The 25,042-nt window shown below is 49.4% G+C and overlaps 2 protein-coding genes across 8 annotated transcripts; one reads left to right on the top strand and one right to left on the bottom strand.

The window, feature by feature from the left end:
• The first annotated feature begins 1,405 nt into the window (after nucleotides 1-1,405).
• Nucleotides 1,406-20,735, top strand: COPS7B (COP9 signalosome subunit 7B). 7 transcript variants are annotated; one of them, XM_049802480.1, is made up of 10 exons: nucleotides 1,406-1,521; nucleotides 3,665-3,840; nucleotides 5,040-5,115; nucleotides 6,643-6,731; nucleotides 7,323-7,525; nucleotides 8,805-8,910; nucleotides 10,440-11,719; nucleotides 15,319-15,438; nucleotides 16,277-17,085; nucleotides 18,665-20,735. In XM_049802480.1, the coding sequence occupies exons 2-7, from the start codon at nucleotides 3,679-3,681 to the stop codon at nucleotides 10,596-10,598; spliced, it is 795 nt and encodes a 264-aa protein (XP_049658437.1). In that variant the 5' UTR covers nucleotides 1,406-1,521; nucleotides 3,665-3,678; the 3' UTR covers nucleotides 10,599-11,719; nucleotides 15,319-15,438; nucleotides 16,277-17,085; nucleotides 18,665-20,735. The 7 variants fall into 7 exon arrangements, with proteins under 7 accessions (XP_049658437.1, XP_049658435.1, XP_049658436.1 ...); XM_049802478.1 differs by having other exon boundaries at nucleotides 16,277-16,382; nucleotides 16,913-20,735; XM_049802479.1 differs by having other exon boundaries at nucleotides 16,277-16,382.
• A 306-nt stretch (nucleotides 20,736-21,041) lies between these two features.
• NPPC (natriuretic peptide C) lies at nucleotides 21,042-24,635 on the bottom strand. The gene is made up of 3 exons (XM_049803065.1): nucleotides 24,529-24,635; nucleotides 22,640-22,964; nucleotides 21,042-21,186 (listed from the first exon to the last, which is right to left on the bottom strand). The coding sequence occupies exons 1-2, from the start codon at nucleotides 24,619-24,621 to the stop codon at nucleotides 22,653-22,655; spliced, it is 405 nt and encodes a 134-aa protein (XP_049659022.1). The 5' UTR covers nucleotides 24,622-24,635; the 3' UTR covers nucleotides 21,042-21,186; nucleotides 22,640-22,652.
• Between the last annotated feature and the right edge of the window lie 407 nt (nucleotides 24,636-25,042).

A 25,042-nucleotide genomic window follows, 5' to 3' on the forward strand; every position in this document is an offset into this window, starting at 1 on the left:
GAGACAAACGAGGCCACGCACTGCTTGCCCAAGGCAACTATTCCAGCATGTCTGTAGGGTGACACGAAGTGTGGTGGAGGGCCTGTTTAGGATGTGATTAAAGAGGTAATTCTCCCTCCCTGTGCAGATGAGATCTAAGCGTGGCTTAAGTAAATTACTGAATGGCTTGTTATAGCCCTGGCTGCGTTCCCTTGCTGCGCGGGGCCTGTTTTTTTACATCCAATTTGCTTTGAAGCCCAGAGTGTCACAACAGCATCCCGACACCTGCATCTCTGTGCTTGCCTGACACCCCTTCTCTGGAAGATGGGACCCCAGGGACCCACTGCGGATGGCTCTGAGGCACAGGCTAAGCCCCATCAGTTTTCCTAATAGTTTCTGATGTGCATTCCCTGAAAGCTCTCCCCTTCTGACAGTGCTGGTCCATGGTTTGATCTTCAGGGACTAGCTGACTGAAAGCCAGAAGCGCTTTGCTCTCAGCTAAAGGATTTTTAACAGAAGCACACTTTATTCACAGCGTGGCACAGATGAGTGTACAGACCTCAGGGACAGTAACAACGCCAAAAGCCCTCTTGTTTCTACCCCTGGTCTTCTACACCGTCAAGATCTGTGTCCTGGAGAGGACCTCAACCCCTCCAGCTCCCTGCTCCCCCACATCACAGACCGAGCTCTGGCCTTTGGTTTGTCATTTGTATGAGCCATTTTTCTATGGAGTTTAAAATCCGTTCTAGCACCTTGTGGTCTTTCACCCCATCTCTTGGCATTTTTCCATTCACACCCCTGGAGGACTGGCCCAAGGGGCTCAGCTCGTAGCCTCCATCGTCCTGCCCCGCGCAACTGTTCAATCTAGTAACGGCCCCGCTTCAGCTTCTCTGACATTGCCCGGTTCTTGCTGTAAAATGGAAGCGTAATCCTCTCTGAAGGCTGTGGCCTATGCAAGGACTCGAAAGAGGAATGGGACCCGTACCTGTGAAACAGACCCGCGCTGCCACGCCATCAGAACAAAGAACGCGCTACAGCGTGGCCTTACAACGGCGGCCCTTCGCACAGGCCGTTTTGGAGTGCCAAAACCCCACGACGCTGCCACGGCACCTCACGTGCCCAAGAGAGAGGGGCAGAAACTTCGCTTGCTTGTCATGAAAACAGCTCCTCGGCACGCGGTGGAGGCGGAGAGGTGGCATTTGCTCAGGCATTTGCCGTGCCAAAGCTCCGCGGGAGCCGCCGCCAGCACAGCCAGCCTGCCGTGCCCTGCTCCGGGGGAGAGGGGGGGCCCAGCCAGCCTCAACCCCGCCGCGAACGGGCGTGCACCGGCCACAGCCGCCCGGTTGCCGAGGGATGCCGGGGCGCGGTGCTCGGGCCCTGTGGCCGCCCGGGGACGGAACGCTCCGCCCGCGGCCGCGCGTTCCGGGGGAAGGAGCCGCGCGCGGGACACCGGCGCCGCCATCATGGCGGCCTGAGGCGCGGCGGGCACGGCGCCGGGAGCCGCAGGGCGGGAGGCCAGGCGGGGAGGCCGTGAGCTGAGAGGTAACGCCGGGGGAAGGGAGGAGCCGCCAGCCCGCCCTTCCGCGCACCGACCCTTCCCCGCTCCTCGGCCGCGTCCCGGCGCTGCTCGGGCGTGCGGCTCCCCGAGCCCTGAGAGGCGAGCGGGGACCGGGGTGGGCGGTGACGGACGAGAGGGCCCCGCGGCGGGACCTCGGGTAAATCACCCCCTGCGGCGGGGCACGGCTCCCGGCCCGGCGGGGCCCCAGGGCCCTGCCGGGGGTCTGTGGGGACGGGAGGGTCGCCGGGGCCTGGCTGCCTCCCTCCGTGCCCTGCAGCCCGCCTCCCTCCCTCCTGTGGGGTCTGCGTGAAGCTTCCCGCCCTGAAAGCCCTTCAGGTACCTTAGAAAGGCGGTAGCAAGGCGTGACTGAGGGGAGAAACCCGGTTTATCCCCGTGTGTGGGTGGTTGTAGCCTTTGGGCAAGCTTCGTTGAAGTGTCTTGCGTTTGTATTTCAGTCGCTTCTCACCAGGATGAGTCGGTTGTGGAAAGAGCAGCGAGGTAGTGCCGGTGAACACGGTTGTGCAGACCGGTTGCAATTGCAACGCAGTTGTCTGAACGTTAACTTGGAAGGGGGCAAAGAACTGGCATTCCTTTCCTAGCAGGGCATGGATAAAGTCACCCAGTCTTTTGTAACCTCATACACCAGCATGTGTTTTGATTACCTGTCAGGGAGGACAATAACTCGGGAACCGTGAAATCTGGATTTCATTACCAGCTCAGTCACTTCATGCGCTCTCTTGCGAAAATTGTCAGTCCTCTGTGTCTGTTCCTTATCTGTGAGCTGGGAGATCAGTACTGATGTATCCTCAGGTATCCTTAGGAAGCCACAGTGAGTCTTAGTGTATTGCAGGAATTTCTCGGTCCAAACTGAGGTACTCTTCAGTCAGGCTGTACATGTGCCTTTGATGAAAAGAATCCCGAAGAGACTTTACGCTGAGAACCTAGAAATCTTTGTGTAGAGAGTGCAAAAGATTGCCTGCTCAGGTTGGGACCGTTTGTACCTGCAGGTGTAATGGAATAGACTAACTTGTATTTTTAGAAGCTGACTAATACAGGAAGCTGGCTGCGTTGCCTTCGCAAGTCTTGATTTGGTTAGGCATGGTAAAACAGTGCAAACACCTGTGTGACTATACTACCCCCACAAAGACAGATGTTGCCCCAGTGGTCACACAGAATGAGACAGGTTCTCTGGTGTTTGGTTTTCTTCACCAGAGTAAAGGTTACATGCTATACTTGATAATTATCCCATACAAATATAACACAAAAAACCCCTTGTCTGCTAAATTATTTGGCGTCTGAATAATACACTTCAGAAATTTTTTCTTAGTTGTTTGTAAACAAACAACTTGTTTTGTTGAATTTGTTAATAAACAGTGTTTTGCATTTCAAAAGCAACATTTGGGTGCTGGGAGACAACATGCACACCAGAAATGTCAGGCAACAGCTAAAGACAAAGAACCTCTCTTTACAGGGACTGAAATAGAGCCTTTGTAGAAAGGGTATTTTTATCACGTAAGCTTTCCAGTTAACCCAGAACACTTTAACTGTACAATGTAGACTGGTAAGCTACTTAGAGGCCACAGTTCTTTTTGCCTTTTAGGATCAGAAAGCAACAGGAATTATATATGTACGCTTTGTCTATAGCTGATGTCAAAGGAAAAGGTACGATGTATGGGCCTGCAAGGTGGATCAGTTCTTCATAGAGAATTAAGTTAGTTGCTGGTTTGAAGCTGTGTGATGAGGAAGGAGGAAGTCTTAGCTGGCCTCTAATAGGTGTAATAATAAACACCTTTGCAATTGGCATTATTTGGCAGCATCAGTAGAAGGAATAGTCTGAAAACAACATGGAATCTAAACTCCTTTCCTGCTAGCCAGGAGTAGATCCTTTTAGGGAATTGACCAGACAGTCTGCAGAAATTTTGCTCAGATACTGTGTGAATCATTATTGCTCCCCAGGTAAATCAGCAGTTGAACCTGCTGGGTTCCTGGCCTGCCCTCTGAATGCTGAAGAAAAACCTGGCTCTGCTGACACCAAAATGTTACTATGCTGAGTGTACCTTCTCATCCACTGCCAGACAGAATTTAGCAGAGAAAGGATGTATTAATATCATGTTCTTTTATTGACAGATTGAAAACCTAGAATGGCAGGAGAGCAGAAACCGTCCTGCAATCTTCTAGAGCAGTTTATTTTACTAGCCAAAGGTACAAGTGGCTCAGCTCTGACTGCTCTTATAAATCAAGTGCTGGAGGCTCCTGGGGTTTACGTCTTTGGAGAACTATTGGAGTTAACAAATGTGCGAGAGGTAAGAGATGCGTTTCTATCCTAATACCCCTTCTGCACTCCCAGTATAAGGAATCCCTAGAAGTTTCCACAGACAGCTTGTGCATGAAATTTCTGTGCTAGGAAGGGCCTGGTACAACTTACCCTGGCTCTGAGATGTTTGTGTATGAGAGACTGACGTTGCTTTTGCCTCTATATAAAGCATTGCTACCTTAATGCAATTGCTAATACAGCAAAAACCTGGCAGCAGCACAGTAACAATTTTTAGAAGGCACCTAGCCAGCCAACAACAAAAAAAAATCTCTTTCTACTGCTTCGATGTCCTGGAAAGCATAACTTCAATGCTCTCCAAAAGCCTTCATGAATAGACGTCTAGTGTATCAGGCCTGGGTGGTAACCAAATCCAAACCATTTCAAACCAAGGTGGAAAGTGAGTTCCAGAGCTTTTACTGAGAATGCCTCGCCAGCACCCCCCTCTACTACAAAGAGGGAATCTAGGTTGAGTGTCTCTGCAGCTGGGGTAATGTGACTTACAGCAAGTCTTGCTTTCCAAACGGGCTCTTAGATATGCCGAAAAATGCCTCTATGGTTATTCAGCATCAACTTGCAAGTACTGTTTTTTCTCCTGCATCTGTGTGCAGCAAATGGTATTAAAAAAAACCACCAACACTCAATAAAAATCACTGCTTGGTGCTGCAGTTATTCCAGTGAAGTGTTTGCATGTGAGAGGAGTGCTATTACTTTCAAATACACTCCACTTAAAATATTCTAGCTTGCTTTGCTTTGAAGTTTTTGTGCCTCTGCAGGTAAGCTGTCTCAGTTTTCCCAGTAATGGCAAGGATGCTTAACCAACCAACACCATTGCCTGCTTCCTTGTCACTTGATGAGAAGAGCTGGCCCTGTAGGATGTCAGCTGAAATTAAGAGTTGCCTTTTTCTTTTACCTCCTAAGGTACCGCGCAAAGCAGTCGACAGTCCAAACTGTAGTTAAGTTCTGGTGCATAGAAATGGCTGGATCGTCTTGACTCTAAAACTGCTGAAATTTGCTGCTGCTCAAGAGGCCTCGCAAAGGGTTCAGCTCTTTAAGATGGGGACATAATTGCTCTTCTGGGTACTGCTTGCCCTATGTAGACTTAAAACTTTCTCTGGAGAAGTTGCCTACCGGGGTTGTGTTGGCTGTTACCGCGTTACATGGAATTTCTTTTGTTTTCTTCCTATCCAGCTTGCTGAAGGGTCTAATGCTGCTTATTTCCAGTTGCTGAACCTGTTTGCATATGGAACATACCCAGACTATGTCGGTAAGAGACTGCTGCCTGTTTGCAGAGTACAAGACTGCTTTGCCTTTTAGAATTGTCAGAGGAGTTCTTTGCTTTCTGTGGTACCTGGTGTAGTGTGGCTGGGTGAAAGTGTCGAAGAACAGAATTTGCCTGGGAGGAGAATTGTTCATAGGGGTTCTCTGGGTCATATGTGTTTTTTAATTGCTGAAATGTGGAGGAAGGGCTAGAGACTATGGTGTTTTACTGGTTTGGATTGGACTGCAGCACTGGATTGAATTGGTCTGTAGCAGGGTTCATTGATGTTCACAGGCCACTTACCTCTGCAGAGTGCAATTTCAGACATCCGTTTTGAAATTTAGATGACACCGGTTATGAAAGCTGCAGAAAACTTAGACAAAATTGTTCTGCATTATTTATAAAAACCTACATAGTTTATGGGATAACCTTTTATTTTGTGATGGCATTGCTGAAACAAAATGAAGCATTTCTTAGCTAGAATACAAATCGAAATAATGACTTTTATACAGCTTCAGAAGGACTATGTGTGAATCATCTTACTATCTGTCAAGGTGTGCTTTTATCTCTGGTGCTTATGTTTCCATTCTGCTACAATTGAATACTTCATTTGTGAGTAGCAGCCTAATCCAAACCATTACAGAGTGTAACAAATAATTCTGTCATACTGCTGGCTATCACTGTGGTGGATAAGCTATCTAGTTCCTGTAAGGAGAAATGGCATCTGTAAGTGCAAGGACTGGAAATTCCAGTGGCTGTGGAACAATATGAGCCTCATGAATTCTGTGACTGATTAGAGCATGTTTGCTGTGGATGAGTCTTGCGTCCCAGCATGTGACAATGCAGTTCATTCTTCCTTTTCTAGTGAAGAAAGAGAAAGGGGGAAAAGTAGTCAAAATGTAGAGCATTGAGGTGGGATGGATGGAAGAAGTGGCCCTGAAACACTGATTTCCATTAAAGCAGATATTTTAAAGAGTTTCTTTGCTTTGGAAAGCTGCCAGTTTCCTTTCTGTTTTTAAATATTCATGAGGCACATGGATGACAGTGAGGCCATCTAGATTAATAATTTCTCCTCTCTTCCTCTGCCTGGTACTTTACACTTTCAACCCTAAATTCTGCAGCTCTTCAGAGAAATAAAATGTTTACTGTATTTACAACCAGATGAGCAAAGGGGCAAGATTTTATTCTGTCAGCTCGTTAATGAAATAAAAATGACTTGGTGGTAGAAACAAAGCATTGACCAACTGTTTTGGTAGGACATCACTTGTGTAGATGTGAAGTATGTTCTAATTCCAAAACTAGAATTACTAAAGAAGCAGAGAAGAATGGAATTGCCAACTTGTTTTTAACTTTTCCCCTCTGTCCCTGGGTGTGCTAATCTGTCATCATCAGCAGCTCTCTCTGCTCACCACAGTAGCTGGAGGAATTCAGCCTTTCAGGGTTTAGTGTAGTATAACTAGCCTGAAGTTCTGCAGCCTGGATTACATAATTCTTGAAGGAAAGTCCTGAATCTTGTCTTTTTAACATTAACAGCAAACAAAGATAACCTGCCTGAATTAACAGTGACTCAGAAGAACAAGCTCAAACACTTGACGATTGTAAGCCTGGCTTCTAGAATGAAGGTAAAGTACACTGTGTATGATAGCAGTTGTCTTCTTGTTTGGTTTTGGTTTTGAAAATGGCATCAATTCCACAGCGTTGAAGTTGTATCGGACTGCGTGAGTACTCATGAAAAAATCCTGCAACTAGGAAAGTACCTGTAATGTACAGTGTCCTCTCATGGGGCATTTGGGACATTAACTTAATGGACTTCCATGGATGAGATGTGGGGGTGTCTGAACTGCCATGCAAATTGGTCAGAAAGGCCTGGGAAACTTTGTATGGCTTCTTTCACTGCTGGAAATGTAGAATCATTCTTAAAAACACTGACTTTTTGTTCAGAGAAAACTAAGCAATACTCTTAATTTCTTCCACAATCCCATTACCTTTTTTTCCTTCAGAACGTGTTATGCCAAAGCTTCAGGAATTACCAAGGTTGTGTCAGAATATTATGTAGCCTAGTAGCAGGCGTTTGTTCTGCCACAATCAGTTACTGCTGTATTTGCAGGTTAAAGTGTAGGATACCATAAACATTTGTATTTTGACCTTCTGAGACTTAGCTGTTCATTTTGGCTCTAGGACTGTTAACTTATTCTTGGACTTGCTGTTTTTAGTGCATTCCCTATTCTGTGTTGCTGAAGGACCTGGATATGAGGAATCTGAGGGAGTTGGAAGATCTGATTATTGAAGCAGTTTATACAGATATTATCCAGGGGAAGTTGGATCAACGAAACCAGGTGCTAGAGGTGGATTTTTGTATTGGCAGAGACATTCAGAAGAAGGACATCAGTAACATTGTCAAAACGCTCCAGGAATGGTAAGTCAGTCTCTTCACCTTCCTTGTACATAGCTTGTCCTATTTTTTTCTTATTCCTCAAGGTTTCAAGTGCTGGATCAATTTCACCATGTTCCATTAATCAGGAGTCTTATGTTTTAAGTAGGCACTTGGAGGAGGAGTCTATTGGGCAAGTTTTCCAAGATCCCATCTAGGGTTTGATTTGTGTTACGTATCAAGCCAAACTATACTAGGTCTTGAGATTCTGCTTTCACTGTATGTAGTTTTTACATGGCAGAACCCTAGCAAGGAGTCAAGGCCTTTACAAACAGATGTGCCAAACTGGACTCATGGTCTTATGGAGGGAGCCACTCTCCTTTCTGCTGTTATACTTGATAAGGGAAACAGAACTGTCTGTTACTTTTCAGCCTTTTTCACTGTGATGAGAACTGCATGGGCTAATTCTAGAGAACCACAGTTCTTTGGAGGGGATGTCTCTTCAAGTTTGAAGTTTCAGATACCTTTGTTTGCCTTTTGTTTGTTCCTGCAAATGCAGGCTGCATGCAACCGTGTTGGGACTGTGGTACTATCTTTTTGTACCTTTGCCAGGAAGCTGCTTCTCATCTTTTTGTGGGATTCCCTTCTCACCCAAATTCCCCTGTAGACTGTGGAGCTGTGGCAGGTTCTGAGCTGACTGGGAAGTGCTTCCTAGTTGCTGTGGTAATGAGTGCATGAAAAGTAATTAAACTGCTGGGAAAATATGCTGTCCTGAGGTGGGGGCAGGTTTTTTGCTTCTCTACTCCAATTCCCTCAATCCCCTCACGGCGGGAGGGCTCTGGCAGCTTCCAGGGCCTTACAGCATTGTTTGGAAGGTTAACAGTGAACCCACTGCCAATTTCTTTTCTGTCCTCTCCAGTTACGAGTTCTGTGTTGGAGGAGTGCTCTTGTCTTTTGAACACTTAACAGGCAGGGGGATTCTCTCAATCTGACTTTTTTGTTTAATTTTAAAATTTTACTTGCTTTTGAAAAATGCATTGCGTCCCTGTTAAGCAGTAATTCTGATTGAAAAGGACGTTGAAAGTGCATTGAACCTGCACTTTTTGATGGGCAGGTAAGACTAACATAGACTAGCTGAAGAATGCTGTGAAATACCTTGAGTAAACAGCAAAGCTTTTTCTTGCCAGCTTTTTGGAACTCTAATCTTTAAGCAGGAAGTATAAATTTAATAATCTCCTAAACTTTTGATCATGACTTTTCAGATTGCCAGATTGAGCTGCTCCAGAGAGGACTCGTAAACACTGACATTGTTTGTATCTTGCAGGTGCGATGGTTGTGAAGCAGTTCTTCTAGGAATTGAGCAGCAAGTACTTAGAGCCAACCAATACAAAGAGAACCATCACCGAACTCAACAGCAGGTAGAGATGGAGGTGGGTACAGAGTCACTTCATACTGGTCTATCCTTTTTGATAAATGTTTGTTTACTGAAGAAAATAAGCTGGTAACACCTGGTTAATGGTCATGGCTTCTCTGAAGTAGGCTAGCAATCATGCAAATCAGATGTGGTAGTTTGGGGTAGGAAGAAAACACATCTGCTTCTTTTTGTTAGTAACACCACAAACATCAAACTTGCCCACTCCGAGAAGGTTGGTACTTTTCTTTATAAATTTTTATAAATTTAGGCTAGGTGGCTGCACTAGCTGTGGTTTCCTGAATTGATTTGTTAGGAAAAGTGTGCTTTTTAACACAGAGCTTTGATGCAATTCTGTTCCTTTTGTACAAGGCAGGAAGGAAAAACCAGTTCTTTTTGTTTTAAACCTGAAAGTGTAATTAACAAAATCTCTCGAGTCTCATTGCTTTTGCAAAAAGTGCTCTCAACAGCTTCCTTTGGGATCTTTCTCTTGGGGTCAAGTTGAGCACCCAGACAGGGCTTTGACATGCTGTCTTCAAAAGCATGACCTGGGAGCGCTCCTGCCTCTGCTGGATATGCAGCTAGGCAGTAGATGGCAGCACGGGCACATGATTTTAGCCCCTGCTGATGTGTATTTACTTGTGAGAACAAATCTTGGCTAATACAGCTGTAAAGGTGAAAATGGTCCTCCCGAGACACTTGCTCAGGGTTTATTTCTTGCAGAGTGCTGCATCCCTGCAGGTTTATGTTTGCCTTCTGAAGCAGCATATGCTTGGTGGCTTGATTGGCATCCATAGTGCATTTGGTTTGCCAGATGCCTTTGCCCTGGCTTGGCACACCTGACTCCTAAACTTGTTTTGGCCTGTGGTTTTTTTGTTTGTTTGGTGTGTGGGGGGGGTTGTTTGTTTGTTTGTTTTTTAAGGTTTGCTCATTGTATTTCTGGTGAGCCCTACAGGGTTCCAGGGGACAGAGTGTGGTGCCTGGTGCTGTATCTCTCCTTTTCAGCTAGAGTAGTAGAAGCTTTACTGCTGCCTCCCACAAAACCAATTTCTGTTCCTGCTTCTAGCAAATATCTGTGGCTCAGACAGCCAGCTAGGCCAAATGGCATTCTCCCTTTTCAAGTGCTGTCCTAAGTGTAAGTTTGTTTTTTTCACAATCTCCTTTGTCCTTCCTGCTTCTGGCCAACGTAATGGTAGGGTGGCTGCCCTCTGCACCAAGGCAGCAGTATGTCCCTGCAGGCAGCCAGAAAGGTGGTACAATATTGTGCCATTGTCCCTTAGTTAAAAAAAAACCCACAAAACCAACAAAACAGTGATCTCTAGTTATTCCATATTGGACCCAGACTGGAAATATTAGCAACTCCTGGCTCTAACTGAGGATGAAACATTACCTTTGATAAACTCAAGTACAGAGCGTGTTTCTGGTGGGAGAGTTTATTTCATAATCTCCACTCTATACTCCAGGGTTTTTTCAATGTGTTTATGGACAGAGTTTCTACTGCGAGGGGAGGAAGAAGCAGGTGCTGATTCACTGTCTCTTCTTGGCCAGGTCACAAACATAAAGAAAACATTAAAAGCTACAGCCTCGTCGTCGGCACAGGAGATGGAACAGCAGCTGGTAGAGCGAGAATGCCCTCCACACACAGAACAAAGGCAGCCCACAAAGAAGATGTCCAAAGTCAAAGGGCTGGTCTCCAGCCGTCACTAGAACATACCATCTAAATGTCATTCAGCTAGGAATGACAACAGGAGGAGCAAAAAAGGGCCTGTGTCTCCTTTTTCAGTGGGTTCTGGGCCAGTCACTTCCAGGCTGGCAAATAAAAGCCCTGTTTGATTACAGCTCCCAGTTAGCAGCACCTGGCTAAGTTACACTGTGCAGCCTCTATTAATTTCCAGGGTGTCCCTGTTCTGGCCCTGTAAAGAGGGACTTCTAAAGAGAGGGACTAATGAAAAGGGGCAGGAAAAAAAAAAGAAATCTGTGAACAGTTTTGCTCCCTCCCAGCCAGTCTCATTGCTGCTTAACCTTGAGGAAGCTGCTCTACTATGCTGTACTAAATCAGATCCTGGGAGAACTTCTGTAGCAAGTGTCTGAATCCCAGGGTTGAAGTGTGGCTACCAAAGCCAGGCTGGGAGTGAGGAAGCCATCAACACAGATCTTTTCATTCCCAAAGGGACCGCAGAAAGGTTTCTAGGCCAGGAACTGCTTTACAAGGAAGTCTTCAGCCTTTCCACTACCCCTGTCTATTTTAAACTGGGGTGAAATTCACACTACCTCGCCCTGTGAAGATGAGATCCAGTGCTGGGCTGTTTACTTAACTGTTTGTTTACTGCCCTTACTAAGCCCTTTAATCTCTCACAGATTTAAAGCACTGTTCTGCATCTCTGAGGCATCAATACTATAAGGAGGAAGCAGGCTGCTCTTTCAAGCCTTCCTTCTTGCAGGTGGTTAGGGGCATACTAGAAACTGTGTTCCTTCTGAATGTGATGTGACCTCCCAGAGCTGCTTGTGAGTTGTTTCCCCTATTTATATCTTCAAAGGGTAATGCATTTGCTCTTCCTTGGATGCTAGCGACAGTGGTCTGCATGGGAGAAGAGCCCGTTTAGCATTGTGGCAGGCTAGTGGCCCAGGACCCACTGGCAGGGGTCGCAGCAGCATCCCCTTGCTGAAGCAATGGACTTGACTAGGCTTTCTGAATTTTGAACACTTTCAGGTTGTATTTTCCTCCCTTTTTTTGTACGTTGTTGTGATTCTAAAGCATTTCAGCCTTTGTTTTGTGTTTTTTATTTGTTACAGACTAACTTCAGATGATTTGCACCTAGTTTGGCAAGGTGTGGGGTTTTTTTTTTAGGGGGGAGGATGGGGTTGGCATTGAAACAGCAATTCACAAAAAAGCACATTTTAGAAAAAAATTAAAAATTCTGATTTAACGTCAGAGTGTGGAGTCTTGGCTTTGAGGCTGCTTTAGGCTCGTAGTCCAACAGCACATGTTCACTTGAACATTTACTTGGTTCTTGATGTTATGGTATCAGAAGGTCTGACTAATCTCCCTGGTGCAGTCGGGAGGCAGGGAATTGCTCCTCCCATTTTGTCACTAGTTAGTCCAAATTTGTGCAGAAGGATCTGTGGCAAAGCCAGTAGCTGAGCCCAATGTCCTGAGCCTGAACACCTTTGATGCCTGATTGTGGAAGGTTTGTAGTTGTGCTCTGTCTTAGGCCAATCGATTCCTTCCTCTAGATCTAGCAGAGCACTGCTTTGTAGTTCAGCCCCTGCATTTCACTTCACTCCATGCTGTAAAGAGAAGGGCTTTCCATGAGCAGGCAGGAGAGCTGTTTAAGCAAAGGACTGTGACAATGCTCCAGTCCTGCAGCCAGCTGTCACCTGCACTTGCTTGTGCAATGCACATGCCTTCCTCTTATTGCTACCAGAATTCTTTGCCATCTGTGTGTTTTTAGTCCTCAGTCACAGGACTTGTACACTTGTGAAAGTAAATTCCTCTCCTTTTCTTCTGCAGTGCAGGCACACCAGCTTCTAATCTTGGGAGGTGGATCTAAATACCTCCCATCCAGTTGCCTCTGGGTCAAGTCCCTTGGTTTCTGATTCTCTGCCAACTCTCTCTCCCCCTAGAAATACTAGCCAAAAAATTCCTAGGGAAGGATGTTAAGTGAATAAACCCAGAGCACGAAGCCTTCCCCTATATCTTAAGGGAACTGTTTCTCAAGCAGTGGCAGTACTAGTTTCTGTACTAGCTTCTCCCAGTGTTTAGCTGACAGCTTCTCAGGAGGTGTAGGTCGACTTTTTGTACCCAAGTCTAATAGATCTGTGTGATGGAAATGAACTAAGTCTGTTTCTGGCTTCCTGCGTGAACAGCTGCAGTGTACTGGTCATCCAGTTCTTCACTAGATTTGACTAGTGAGGAGGGGTTCTGTGGTCCTCACTAGCTGTTTTCTTTCCTTCCCATTTTTAGTATCAGTCCTGCAAAGAGACAGGAGGAATACAAATGCCATTGGAAGTCATTTTAGCTCCTCAGCAAGCCGCAGTCTGCTGGGGAAATAGATGTGAATTTGGCATCCTTGGTGTTTATTCCCTGCCAGTTACAGGAGTCACATTAGTTTGCTGAAGCTTCTTTAGTGTTGGAAGTTTCTGAGTTTGTTCTTACGTTTTTGCTGTTCTCAAAGCCTGGCTGGGGGTGAAGATCTTATTTATGCTTCGGTACACATTGCCTTTGATCAGCAAAGAAGCAAGGGAGGAAATAGCACTTTCAATAAAGAGCTGTCCCATGCTTGACAGCGATAGAGGACAGAGAAGGGAATGGGGTATTGGAGGGAACTGAGCTGTTTGCATGTTTGGCTTTCCTGGTGTGCCAGCAATGCGCTTGGTGCCGCAAAAGGAGGGGGGTGTCTTTGCAATAAGCCCAGTCTGAGATGAGTCATTAACAAATGACATGCACAGAGTACCTGGGGGAGGCAAACAGCTCTGCAGCAGCTGGTTAATGAATCTGGCTTGAAGGAAAGAGTTAGAAGCTATTCCAGGAATGAAGCAGAAGGCATAGTTGTTAACAGGGAAGGATGCAGGAGGTGCTATGCTGTTTGAGAAGGACAACAGATAAAGACTACATTGACTCCCTGTGAGTGCAGGGAGGGCAGCAGCTCGGAGTGGAGTTGTGTGAATTAGGGGCTGGTGGGGGCTAAACTGTGGAAAATTTCAAGTGGGAAGTGCCTGGGGAGCCTAACTGTGCTATAGGGACAAGAGGGAGATGGAAGCAGAGGTGGATTTGATGCAAACTCCCATGTATTGCTTGTGCCTGCTGGAGGCAGCTACCGTCGTTTGTCTGAGCACTGCTGGACACTGCTCCCTGATGTGGGGAGAGCATCCTGCCCTACTTTGTTTTATGGCAGCAGTGGGCTGCTCCAGCTGCAGCTCACTTCAAGATTGCAGCAGGACAGAGTTGAGCTATTGAACTTCTGTTTGCAGCCTCCACCCGGAGGGAGACAAAGTAGATGGAGCTGCCTTCCCTCTGCTCTTCAGGGCTTTATTGTCTAGCTTCGTGTTCTGCAGCTCCACTTGTACTAGTGCTTGTTTAATATGGAATTGAGCACTGAGCTGGAAAATGGAAGAGAGGATCTCAGCTGATTGCAGTGCTGGTAGACTGCCCTAGCCCTAAAGCTGTGCCTCATGCTAACAAATGTCCCTGGCATTCCTGCTGTGACTCAGTTGATACCAGCTAACATCAGGCAATTCTGGAACATGATAAAGCAGTGCTGATGTCAAATCTTTTTACAGAAAAAAGTTTTGGCTTGAAATCTATTGTACTTTTATTTCCCTCCTCACCTCCTTAGATAAGTTGAATGCTAGCTTAGTCTTCTGTCGAGAGCAGGAGGGAAAATCAGTGATGCTGACAGACCCTTTTGTGTTCAGATTTGAGACCCATCCTGCAATCAGTCTTGTGCAGACTTCTGAAATCCCATGGGTGCTTGTGAAGCTGCATGCAGGCTTGCAGGTCTCTCTCCATGGATTGGCTACAGGAGTAGGACCTGCAGAGCTGCTCTACAGGGTGAAGCTGGGGAAAGTGAAGGTTTTGTTCCTATAGAAGAGAGTGGTGCTAAGAGATGGCCATTTTCCCGCCAGCACTGCAAAGTGGATTTTGCTGAACAGCTTTCTCTTCCTGGAAGAATGGAAAATGATAAAGAACCCAGTGGGTGTCTTTGTGTTTGCTTGTAGTGTTCTGCTTATCCTATGAAGAGAAAATGCAAATGCATTGGTCCGTATGTGCAGAAAGGAAGTTGGGCTTGCTCATTGCAGGGGAGGCAGAAGGAAGAGTGCCATCAGCTTTGATAACTGTATCAGAATGTAACAAATTGCATGGGTGCACCAGACTTTTCCTAAACTTTCAGTTCTGTACGGGTTTATAGGAGTGCATCTAAGCTGTTTAGAGAGGCCTCCGATTTTTAAAACCACATAAAGCCCACTTCCTGCTGGGGTAAAACAGTCAAAGCTTATGCATTCCTAGGTGTGTTGGTGCTGCTGTTTGTTACTTCAGTATCTGAGAGTGTTGCAAACTTTGCAATGGGGAGAAAGTGTTGCTCTTTGTTATTCTGAATAATGGGCAAATGGTGAAAGTAAAGAACCTGCCTCACAAGTATAAGGACTGAGCTAGCCAGATCTCTGACACCTACTCCCATACGAAGTTTTCTGTTGGTTCCCTGCCCTGCCCCGCCCCGCTAAGTCCTTTATAGCATCTGACCTAATGCGAGGGAACCAAAACCTGAATCTGTCTAGTTTATTTTTTTGTTATCTGAGAGAGAGTAACCTAGGGGCATCAGGAAATGTAAATTAAAGTTTAGAGTGATCTCAGTTCCTACTTGTAACCTCAACCTTGTGTTTTTATTATGGAATTTTAACCTGACAGTCTGATTGAATTTCTCGGCAGAGTTTTTAGAAATATGTCATTGTTTCACTCTGCTCCATGGCGAAGGTCGGTGTCTCTCAGGGACTGTTGACATTTTGCTGATATTCCATCAAGTTTGGCCCTACCACAGAGCTACCAGAGGTAAGTGATTGAAGCTAGAGAGGTGTACTGTAAAGAAAGCGTATTTACCCCATAGCCTGACTTGCTGTACCCTGCTTCTTAGTGGCACTGTGGTGGTGCCTCCATCTCTGATTAGTGAACCAGGCAAAGGATTGGGCAGAGCAGCACTTTGCTCCCTGTCTTCAAATACACAGGCACACATGCTGCTTCTTCCCACAGTGTGTAGACCTCGTGAGATGCTCTGATGTATTTGCTACAGGCTACAAATTGCATGAGTGTGATAGCTGTGACCATGGCTTTTTCTTGTCAAGAAGAAGACAGGATGTCCCTGCTCTGGTGAATGAGCATGCACACTGGAAATTCTAGGTAGTAGTACGATGCCATAAGGTCATTTAACAGTCCTGAAATGTGTATTTCCCCACAGAGCGCAAAATAATTTGTGCCAGTAGTCCTTGCTTCAAGTAGTTTTAGTAGAAGATAGGACATCCTTCCACAGCTCCAGGTCTCCTATAGAAAGACTTGTAAATCTCAGTATCATTAGGGCATTTTTCAAATGCTTGTGCACACGTGATACCTCTGTGTTTCCAGAACAGCTGATTGTGGTGGGTGAGTGAAGCCTTGGTCCGTCAGAGATTGGCCTTTTTGCCAATATTTTGAGCTTCTCTGACTGTAGGGTTGTATCTTCATGGGTATGAAGTTTGGCAGTTGTGCTGTCTAGCCCTCCAGACTCTTCCTGAAGATGCTGTTTATCTCACCAGCCCTAATGTTTCACTTGCTGTCTCATGATCAGCACAGTCCTAAGGGTGCCTTGCACTGATGCAATAAGTAATGTCTTGGTGTTTCATTGTCACCTTCGCAGCTGTTAGAGAGCACCAGTTCCTACAGGATCACCCGCCAGCTGTGATGCTATTCCTTTTACATCACGACTGTGAGATGACACCTCTCCTTGCTGGCAGACAAGCCAGGTGGGTAGGCATTGCTCCTCAGAGCTGTTCTGCATCTAGGGAGGCGGAGGCTGTTGCCTGGTTTAGCATAATGGAAATCAAGGACAAGGACAGTGTTACAAATAAGGGGCAAAGCACAGAGCTCTGTTCTATTCCAGCTCTGCTACAGCTGCAGAAAGCAACCTTGGGCAAATAAGCTCCTCAGCTGCATTTCCCAGGACAGCCTCTCTCTTGCATGCTGACTTTGTGACAGAGATTTGTAAAGTGCTTTGGTCTCCTGGCTGGGCAGAGGTTCATTGTTAATGGAATTGAAGATGCGTATGTACAGGAGGAGGGGAATCTTAAAGCTTTTTAAGCTTTTCTAGAAGTCATCTTCCTCCTATATACCATACCATTCTTTTCCCTGATGCAAATGAGGTGGTCCACTGTGGGACTATAGGCCTGGAGTATTATGGGTAATATACCAGGTTAATTATGGAGGGGGCAGGAAAAATAGCCTGTGCTGTTTTCAACAATATCAAAGGGATGCTACCTAATGATTTTCCTATTAGCTCTTTTCCCAGCCTGCCAGAGTCACTGCAGAAGTGTCATTTACAAAGGCAGTTTGCAACTCATTACCCTGGATTTTCACTGTAGTTCTGCTCCAGAGAGCGTGGGCTTTTGCTGTGTGCCCCAACCTAATGAATTGCCTGATTCGGTTAGTGCTGCCATCCCTTCTGACAAGGTTAGTTGCTGACTGACAGGAAGGTGCCTGAATTCAATTCCCTTCTTGTTTTCAACTTGCGCTTGTGTCAAGCGCAGGCTCCCTCTGGAAGCTGCCCTGTGATCCCTTCCCTTTGTTTTTCTGCATTCTGAGGGAAGCAGCCCATGCTTATAGAAGTCCTAGAGCAAGTGGCAGGGGCATGTGTGCTGCTGCCCCGGCACTCCCTGCTCAATGCCTGAAGTCCCTTTCCAGCTGGAAAATTCCACTGCTCTCCTGCTCTGGGGCTCTGGGCTTTTCTTTTTTCTTTGTTGGTTTGGGATTTGCTGTCACCTGAGCTAGGCTTTGTAACCTTTCAGCAACAAATGCCTTGGAAAGGCTGCATTAATGGTACCAGGGAAGAACATGCAATGTGGGCTGGGGGAACAGAACTGATTTCCCACACATTAAGAGGGCAGCTGTGTCCCTGTTGTGGGGGCTCCAAGGTCTACTCTGGCCTGTTTGGGCTTTGCAAGGCACTTGTACAACAGTGCTGGAGAAAGCTCTTGTTCTTTTTCACTAAAGAGCAGTGTGCTTTGTCAGGCTGGGGGCCTATGGCTCATCTCATGCTAGGAATAGCTCCTGGAGAGGAGAAATCAAGACTGTTCCTATGTTGTGTCACAAGTGCTCCCACTTGGAAGCTGAATGTGGCTACTGCTTGTTCAGCTGGTAATGCAGAAAACTTGTAGGTCCCATGGGTGCTAGTTTGACCTAAGTGTGGACAGAGGAGCTTGGGACTCCTGCTACCCTCGCCTCCAGGTGTGTGTATACACCTCTGTTAAATGCCGTTCTCTGAGCCTGCTGTTGAGGTGTCAGATGCCACTCCTGTGAGGCTGCAGCTTGCATCCAGGACGGCTCTTGCTGTTCATTTATGCTGTCTCTGGGCTGGGAAGTGGCAAGGGAGTTTTCCAGTGCCAGCCCTGGATCCTTTTACTGGATGTCATGAGGATTTGACCTAGCTGGCCCGCAAGGGAGGCAGTGACGTGAGGTCAATTTGTTTATGCTGCACGTGATGCCTCCTCCCCTCTTAATTAGATTCCTGTGGCCCCTCTTTCCTGCTGGCCTTGTTTCCTACTGAGCCTTGTCAGGGAGACCCAACTGTGGCCTTATCAGGTGCTTGCTGTGCTCTAATGAGCCGTTTCCATTTCCCATTCTGGCCTGTCCACCGAACCGAGGAAAGTGCTTGTCAGCACTCTGAAAACTGACCTGTACTCGCAATGCCACTCTCTGCCCATCAGATCCACCGGTCTGGCTGTGCCACGTGGATGCTAAGGTTGAGTGGATCTGAAAGTTTTCCCAAGTGCTCTTTCACCCCTGAGTGCTCTTGCACATCAGCTCACACCCCTGCCATGGGCACAGTGTTCCTGTCCTGCAGGTGGGAGACCAGCATGCTGAGGGACAGGGTGACTTATCCCTGGTCAGAGTGGAAGCAGCAAAGCAAGGAGCCAAGCTGTTATCCCATCCCTCTGCACAGGGAGCTCTTGCTCTGATCGCTCCTCTTCTGCCAAACTGTGTCCTTTTGCAATGCAGCTTTGTCCTTTTCCTTGGGCTTGCTCTTTTCCAGGAAGCCCAGTGGACAGAAGGAACCCGTGCTGTGGGGCTGCGCTTTTCCCTTTGGACTACGCTGCAGAGGAGAAACGGGAATCCAGACTGTACGCAACCCCAGGCTGTGATCTCGGATCTCCCCCAACCTAAACTCAGGTTGTGCCTCACTTTGGTGGTCATATTTTGTGGATTGAATTCCTGAGACTGAGTTCCCTCTGCTCTGTCGAGGAGAGGCCCTCTGTCACCAGGCAGATGGTTTCATTCCAGCTCTGGCTTTGCAGCAAAAAGCCAAAACTGGAAGAGGAATTGGCCCCACCTTGGTCCCAGCCTGGTACTCTGTTGCGCTCACAACTCTGGCTTCATGCTCAAGGACCAGGACCCTGAGGGGGACCTGCATAACATCTTCTTACACCACTGTTCAGACCTGACATGCAAGGTCTGCACAGTAAGTGATTCCGTATTGCCCCTTAGGTGTGCTGGGTGACAGTGGACAGTCCCCTTTAATGGGCATCTCTTTAGGAGCTCCTGGTACAGCCTCTCCTTCCCTCTAAAGGTGTGCAGAGCTGGTAAACCTTCATGGGTGTTATATTTGCCTCACAGAGCCCTGACAGCAGGTTGTCGTTACCTACAGACATCTCTGGAGGGTTCTAGCTGACCTTCAGTCAGGGCATGAGCTGCCAGCTGCCTGTCCTGCCTGCCTCCCTCCCAGCCTCCCAGGGTCTTGATTTTGTTCCCCATAGGCAACGTCTTTCGTCGTCTGTCAGCTGCTGCTCCCCGTCCAGCTGGACTCTGTGGGCACTGCGAGGTGGGTACCTCTCTGTGATGGAGGCTTTGCTCGTATGAGGCTAGAAATGTCACGTGCGTGCTCCTAACCTGATTGACCTGTCGGGTGTCTGGATGAATCTACTTGTTCTGTAAACTTTAATGTTCTGTAATAGTTGGGGAGAGTCTGGCTGGAGGTTTCTATGGTTTCCTGGTGGTTGCTACAGAAAAGGACCTCTCTGCCTCTAGGTCTTGGTGACTTTCTTTTTGCCCTATCCTAGGCACCGGAGCCCAGCAGAACTTAATACTTGTTGTTTCCCAGCCCACTACAATGGTCAGGGCATAATTTGTGACTCCTGTCACGGCTGGGCTGGGTGCCTGCCACTCTTTTTCCTTTTTCTTTTTTTTTTTCTTTTTTTTTTTTCCTTCTTCTAAGGCCTCTTTGAAGAATGAGACCAAAGAGCCTTCATGCAGGAGTTTGTGTGTTTGCTGCGCTTCCCACCCCCTCACTTGCTGTTTCCTTTAGAGCTCCAAGTCATTTTAACGATTTATTTCATGCACTTTACATAGCAAGAAGCTGTAGCAACAGCTGTGTCCGTGAATCCTTACCAGACAGCCCTCAGTATATTTTGGTCTGTCTATGTATTGTCCCAGGCACAGTTAAATAAATCTCTGCTGGAGGAAGGGACTTTACAGCTTAGTGGCAAAGGTTTGGTGAATGGGAATGTCAACAAGATACTTAGTGAGCTGCTGGATTCTAGAGTAACAGCACCTCTGGCATAAAGCTCTGCTTCCGTTAGCGCAGCTGGGGGCCAGATCCAGCGTGGTCTTTTTGTTGCTGTCAGCAGGGACTGCGTCTCCGTACGGTGCCCAGTGATAAAGCTGTAGTTACGGGACAAAATTTGGACCCAAACCTGCAGACTGGAAGTGTTTAAAATGCGTCTAGGCCAAACGCTGCTCTTGTTGCGCTGCTATTAGTCTGGATCTAGGCTATTGAACATGATGGGCTTATTTCCACTGGTGCTCTTCAGGATCTGGGCATAAATGAGTTGCCTGAGGCCACGTGCTCTCTCAGGGAGCTCAGCTGTGTTCTGCAGAGGCTTGCAGCTGCACGCAGCACCAGGCAGGATTTGGTCTGTCAGAGCATCACAGGATTGGGTGCAAGTTTACTTTTGCAAATGGGATCAAAGCTTAAAATATCAGCTGGCCTTTCTCTCGCTCCTGACTTTTCTAAAACATCTGAACAATTTCTTCGTTAACTCTGTTAAAATCAATCAATCTGACATTTAAATTGTATGTGAATTTGATAAATAAAGACAGGTTACAAAATGCCACATGGAATGACTTTTTTTTAAGTTTTTCAACTACTTGGGACAAAAAATGTTACAATGCTTGACTTTTCATTTAGTTACATAAATAATTTTTTTATAAATATCTCTTTATAAACAATATATAAATAGCTTTACAACATAAATACATTTATGCATGACATGAATTTACAAACAGCAACGTTATACAGCTGGCTTCATCAGTCTCTTGGAAAAAGCACTGTCCCTTGTCTTGGTGAGTGTTTGTATATATAATATATATAAGATAGAGAGCACTTTTTTAAAAAATAACAAAACCAAAACAGCTGGTGCCATGACTCCTCGTACCAAAAAGAAAAACACAGCCACATCTTTTGTCCATTCCAGGGGGGGTCTCTGCTTTTCTAGGCGTTGCCTGGGGGATGGCCCTGCCTGGCCACGGTAGGAGAAAATGGACTATGGATTCAAAGCCCTGTGAGGAATGAGAACAAAGTGCCTGTTAGTCCTTGCCATACAACACCTTTACCCGTCCCAAGCTGAAACCCCTGCGAGAATAATTCTAGCATGGGGTCAGGGAATGCTGAAGTCAACAGAAGACCTTTCAGCTTTTTTGCTCAAGCTGAAGCTCACTCTTTGCTTTCTGGCTATTTGGTATTTAGCGGAGAGGCTGAGGGAAGCATGCTGTTCCTCCTGGCCCAGGGTCTAGCAGAGATCTCTTTCTTTTTTTTTTTTTCTGATGAGACTTTAAAAAGAGAGGATGGGTGCGAGCTGGCTGCACGGTGTGTGTGCTTCTTAGAGCCCTGAGTTGGGTGATTCCTTGGGAGTACTGAGGAGCCACTACATGAGGGAGCAGAGGAGCAGCACCCATCCCTCCAGGCAGGGCCATAGACCAGCACTGGCGTCCTGTGGGCACCGTTGGGCCCTGTTCTTCCCATTGCTCTGCAGAGCAGCAGGATGCCTGGATCTGGTCCCCTCTGTGCCTGATTGCGTTACTGCAGGGTCAAGGCATGTCCCTGTGGGTGGGGCAGTACTGTGCCGTGGGGAGAAGAGTGAGTGGCCTGGGCTGCAGTGGGGAAGCGCTTCCCCAGGTGTGAGTTCATCTGCCTGTGACCTGCTGGCAGGGACCAGGCCAGACCGGTGCCTCGCTGCCTGGCTTCCCCCCATCACCTCTGGGAAGAGCTGGCAGGGGAGGAGCTGCTGTGTTCCTCCTAAACTGGTCACTGCAGGGAAATGATGCTTCTTGCCCACTGGCCCCTAAGCACAGTGGCTGTGGAGCGCTGTGGGAAGAACTTGTCCCAGCGTCCTGTAACTTGCTCAGATGTAAGTCTGAGTCAGGAAAGTGCTACCCTTGGCTGTCACCACAACTAGGAGACACCTGGGGCACGTGTGTATTGTTTTTCCTTAAATTAAGGGAACTGGAGCATAGCCGAGACAGGTGCCTCACTAATCCTCCCATCACAGGCGAGTAGGGGGTACCCTGCCCTCCTAACATGCGTCCATAGGTCACCTGTGTCTGTCAAGCATAGGCAGCAACTGGGAATGTATGGCTGCACTGGAGCTCCTTCTGCATCCCCCTCGGAGCCTGCGGGTCTAGCTCACGCAGAAAGGGGAATCTAGCCTGAGCTGCTGCGGGAGCAATGAACTACGGCCGGGGGCTCTGACCCTTTGCAGTGGCAGGCAAGCCGCGCGGCGGGAGCATTGTTGGAAGGGTGGGAGCGCAACCGAGGCCGACTTTGGGGTCCTCCTCTCTACCCAAGAGCAACGCCGGGGTCTGCAGGCGGCTCAGCGGGCTGACTACTTGCAACCCTACCGGCTGGCATCTCGCGTACGGCGGAGCGGCGCATCCTTCCCCGAGCGCCCCGCAGCACCCACCCACCCACCGTCCCGTCCCGTCCCGTCCCGTCCCGTCCCGTCCGTGCGCTCACCGCCAGGGGTCCCTCAGCAGCCGAGGCCGCTCATGGCGCCGATGCGGTCCAGCTTGAGGCCGAAGCAGCCCTTGCCCAGGCCCTTCTTATGGAGGCCCTTGTGGCGGCGGCCCGGCGGGTCCTGCAGCAGCCGCGCCCAGCCCGCCCGCGGCCGCGTCTCGGCCCGCGCCTCCCGCGCCTCCCGTGGGCCCGACCCGCCGCCGCCGCCGCCGCCGCTGCTGCTGCTGCCGCGCTCCTTGTCCCGCTCCTTGTCCCGCTCCTTCTCCCGCTCCGCCGCCGCCGCCTCGGGCGGACCTGCCGCCGCTGCCGTCGAGCCGCGGGAGGCCTGGGGGGGGGGGGGGGGGAGAGGGTCAGAAAGCCGCCGCCCCACAGCGCCCCCCGCCGCCCCCCTCAGGATAGCCCCCCCGCGTTAGGGGCGGGGACCCCGCCGTTAGGGACGCGCAGCGGGGTCGGTTTATTCCCCCCCCCCCCCCCCCCGCGATGCACGGCCGGGATTGGGGTCTGTGCGCACGTCGCCCCCCCCCCCCCCCCCCCGCCCCGCCAGTGTAAACCAGCACCCCGCGACTGTGCCCAGGGCATCCTCCCCCCTCCTCAAATCCATGCTCCTTGCTCTGGGGTTGCAGCATCCCCTCAGCCCACACCGGAGCGGTGCCTTCCCCCCCCCCCCCCCCCGCGGCACTGTCCCGGTCACTGCGTGTCCATCCCGCCTGGGGTCACCGCACCCCCCCCCCCAAAAAAAAGGGCTGGTTGGTGCAACACCCCCAGCCGTGCTGCTGTCACTGCACACGCCCCCCGCCTCCCCCCCCCCCCGATAATCTGAAGGGGCTTGAAAGCTGGCAGGGGACGCAGTGACCATTTGGGGGGGGGGGGGGCACTGCGTCCCCTGCCATCTTTCAGGCCACTTCAAGTTATGGGGGGGGAGTTCCTGCCCCCAGCCCAGCTCCGGGAGAGTGATACTATGAGCAGCCTTCCCCACATCCCTGCCTTGCAGCGTGTCCCCAGCAGCAGTGGGGAGATCAGGGCTCCCCTTCCCTGCTGCCCCCTCCCCTAATTAATGCCCACTCCCCTAATTAATGCTCTCTGGGTCCCCCCACTCCTCCAGTTCTGACCCACAATTACAGGGGGCACAGGCCCCCCATCTCTGTCCCTGCTCGGGGCTGCTGCCCACCAAGCCCTGGGGATACTCACCCCCATTCATCTCCCCAAATCCCCTGTATCACCCCTTTCTCTGCAGCCTGCACCCCAGTTCCTTACAGGGACACCACCAGTCCTGTCCCACCGCTGTCCTGGGGCACCCCTCAGTCCGTGTCCCTGTCTCTGCGCCCAGCCCTCGGGGCAGTGCCACCCGGTGTCGGTGGCCTCCGGTGCATCCCTCCTCCTCAGCATCGCAGGACACCCAGCTCCCTGGGACACCCCCATTTGGGGTTGCCCCTTCCCCGGGGGATCCCCCGGGTGCCCCTGCCTGGCCTGTTTGGGCAGGGCTGCCAGGAGGGCTCTGGCCTCGCCACCCTGCCCGCCGTGCACCTGCTGCCCGTCCCACTCCAGGTCTGCTTCCCTTCCCCAGTGCCCAGCCAGGAGTGGGGTCCCGGGGTGACACCGGGGAGCAGACTACCGCCCTCCCCGGCCCCGATCCCGCAGGGTACGGGGCACACGGCGTTCCCCTCCAGCCCCTGGTTTGGGGCTGACATCCCTGGGACGCGCACACTTGGGACAGGCTGGAGAAGAAGCAGGGGGGTCCCCTAGCAACTCAAAAAGCCCACGGGGAAGAAGGACCCCACTTTGCACTGACTCTGCCACCCCAAAGTCACCCCACATCTCCCCCCTGTGCCATTAGGACCCTCAGCGGGACGGGGAGAGGAGGGAGAGCCGGGGGGCAGTTCCAGCCATACCTTCTGTGGGAGCTGAGATGCCGGCTTCGCCTCCAGCCTGACGGAGAGCAGAGCGAGTAAAAGTCCACCAGCCAGCAAGGGTGAGATCTGCATCCTGCGAGGCCGAGCGAGAGGGGGGCCGGGGGGGGGGGGGGGCAGTGGGAAGCCAAGGGGAGCCCCGGGGAGAGGCTGGGACCGACGGGAGTCAAAGTTCAGAGCGGAGCCCCGAGGTCCCTCCTGCCGCCTGCGAAGTGCCGAGCTAGTGAACTTGGGCTTTCTGCTTCATTCATTTTATAACCCAACCTGCTCGGTGATGTCATCTAAACAACCAGGTCCAACCCGGCCTCCCACTCCACAATAGCAGGAATTTAAAGGGGGGGGGGTGGGGGGTGTCCCCTCTTCCCTGGCAGGAACAAATGACACATCAGCCCAAGGCAACCGGCTCGGGGAGTTGGAAAGCAGAAAGGGAAAGCGGGGGGCATTTGGCTTCATGCCCCCCACCCCCAGACCCCCCTGCAAGCTGTCTGCCCTCCTC

Source organism: Accipiter gentilis, chromosome 6, assembly GCF_929443795.1.
Source record: "Accipiter gentilis chromosome 6, bAccGen1.1, whole genome shotgun sequence".
Taxonomy (NCBI): Eukaryota; Metazoa; Chordata; class Aves; order Accipitriformes; family Accipitridae; genus Astur; species Astur gentilis.

Coding starts and splice junctions, on each gene's coding strand:
- COPS7B (XM_049802476.1), top strand. CDS start 3,679: ATGGCAGGAGAGCAGAAACCGTCCTGCAATCTTCTAGAGCAGTTTATT. Junction 7,526..8,804: donor GTCAAAACGCTCCAGGAATG/GTAAGTCAGTCT, acceptor TGTATCTTGCAG/GTGCGATGGTTGTGAAGCAG. Junction 8,911..10,439: donor AACAGCAGGTAGAGATGGAG/GTGGGTACAGAG, acceptor CTTCTTGGCCAG/GTCACAAACATAAAGAAAAC.
- NPPC (XM_049803065.1), bottom strand. CDS start 24,621: ATGCAGATCTCACCCTTGCTGGCTGGTGGACTTTTACTCGCTCTGCTC. Junction 22,965..24,528: donor CATCTCAGCTCCCACAGAAG/GTATGGCTGGAA, acceptor CCCCCCCCCCAG/GCCTCCCGCGGCTCGACGGC.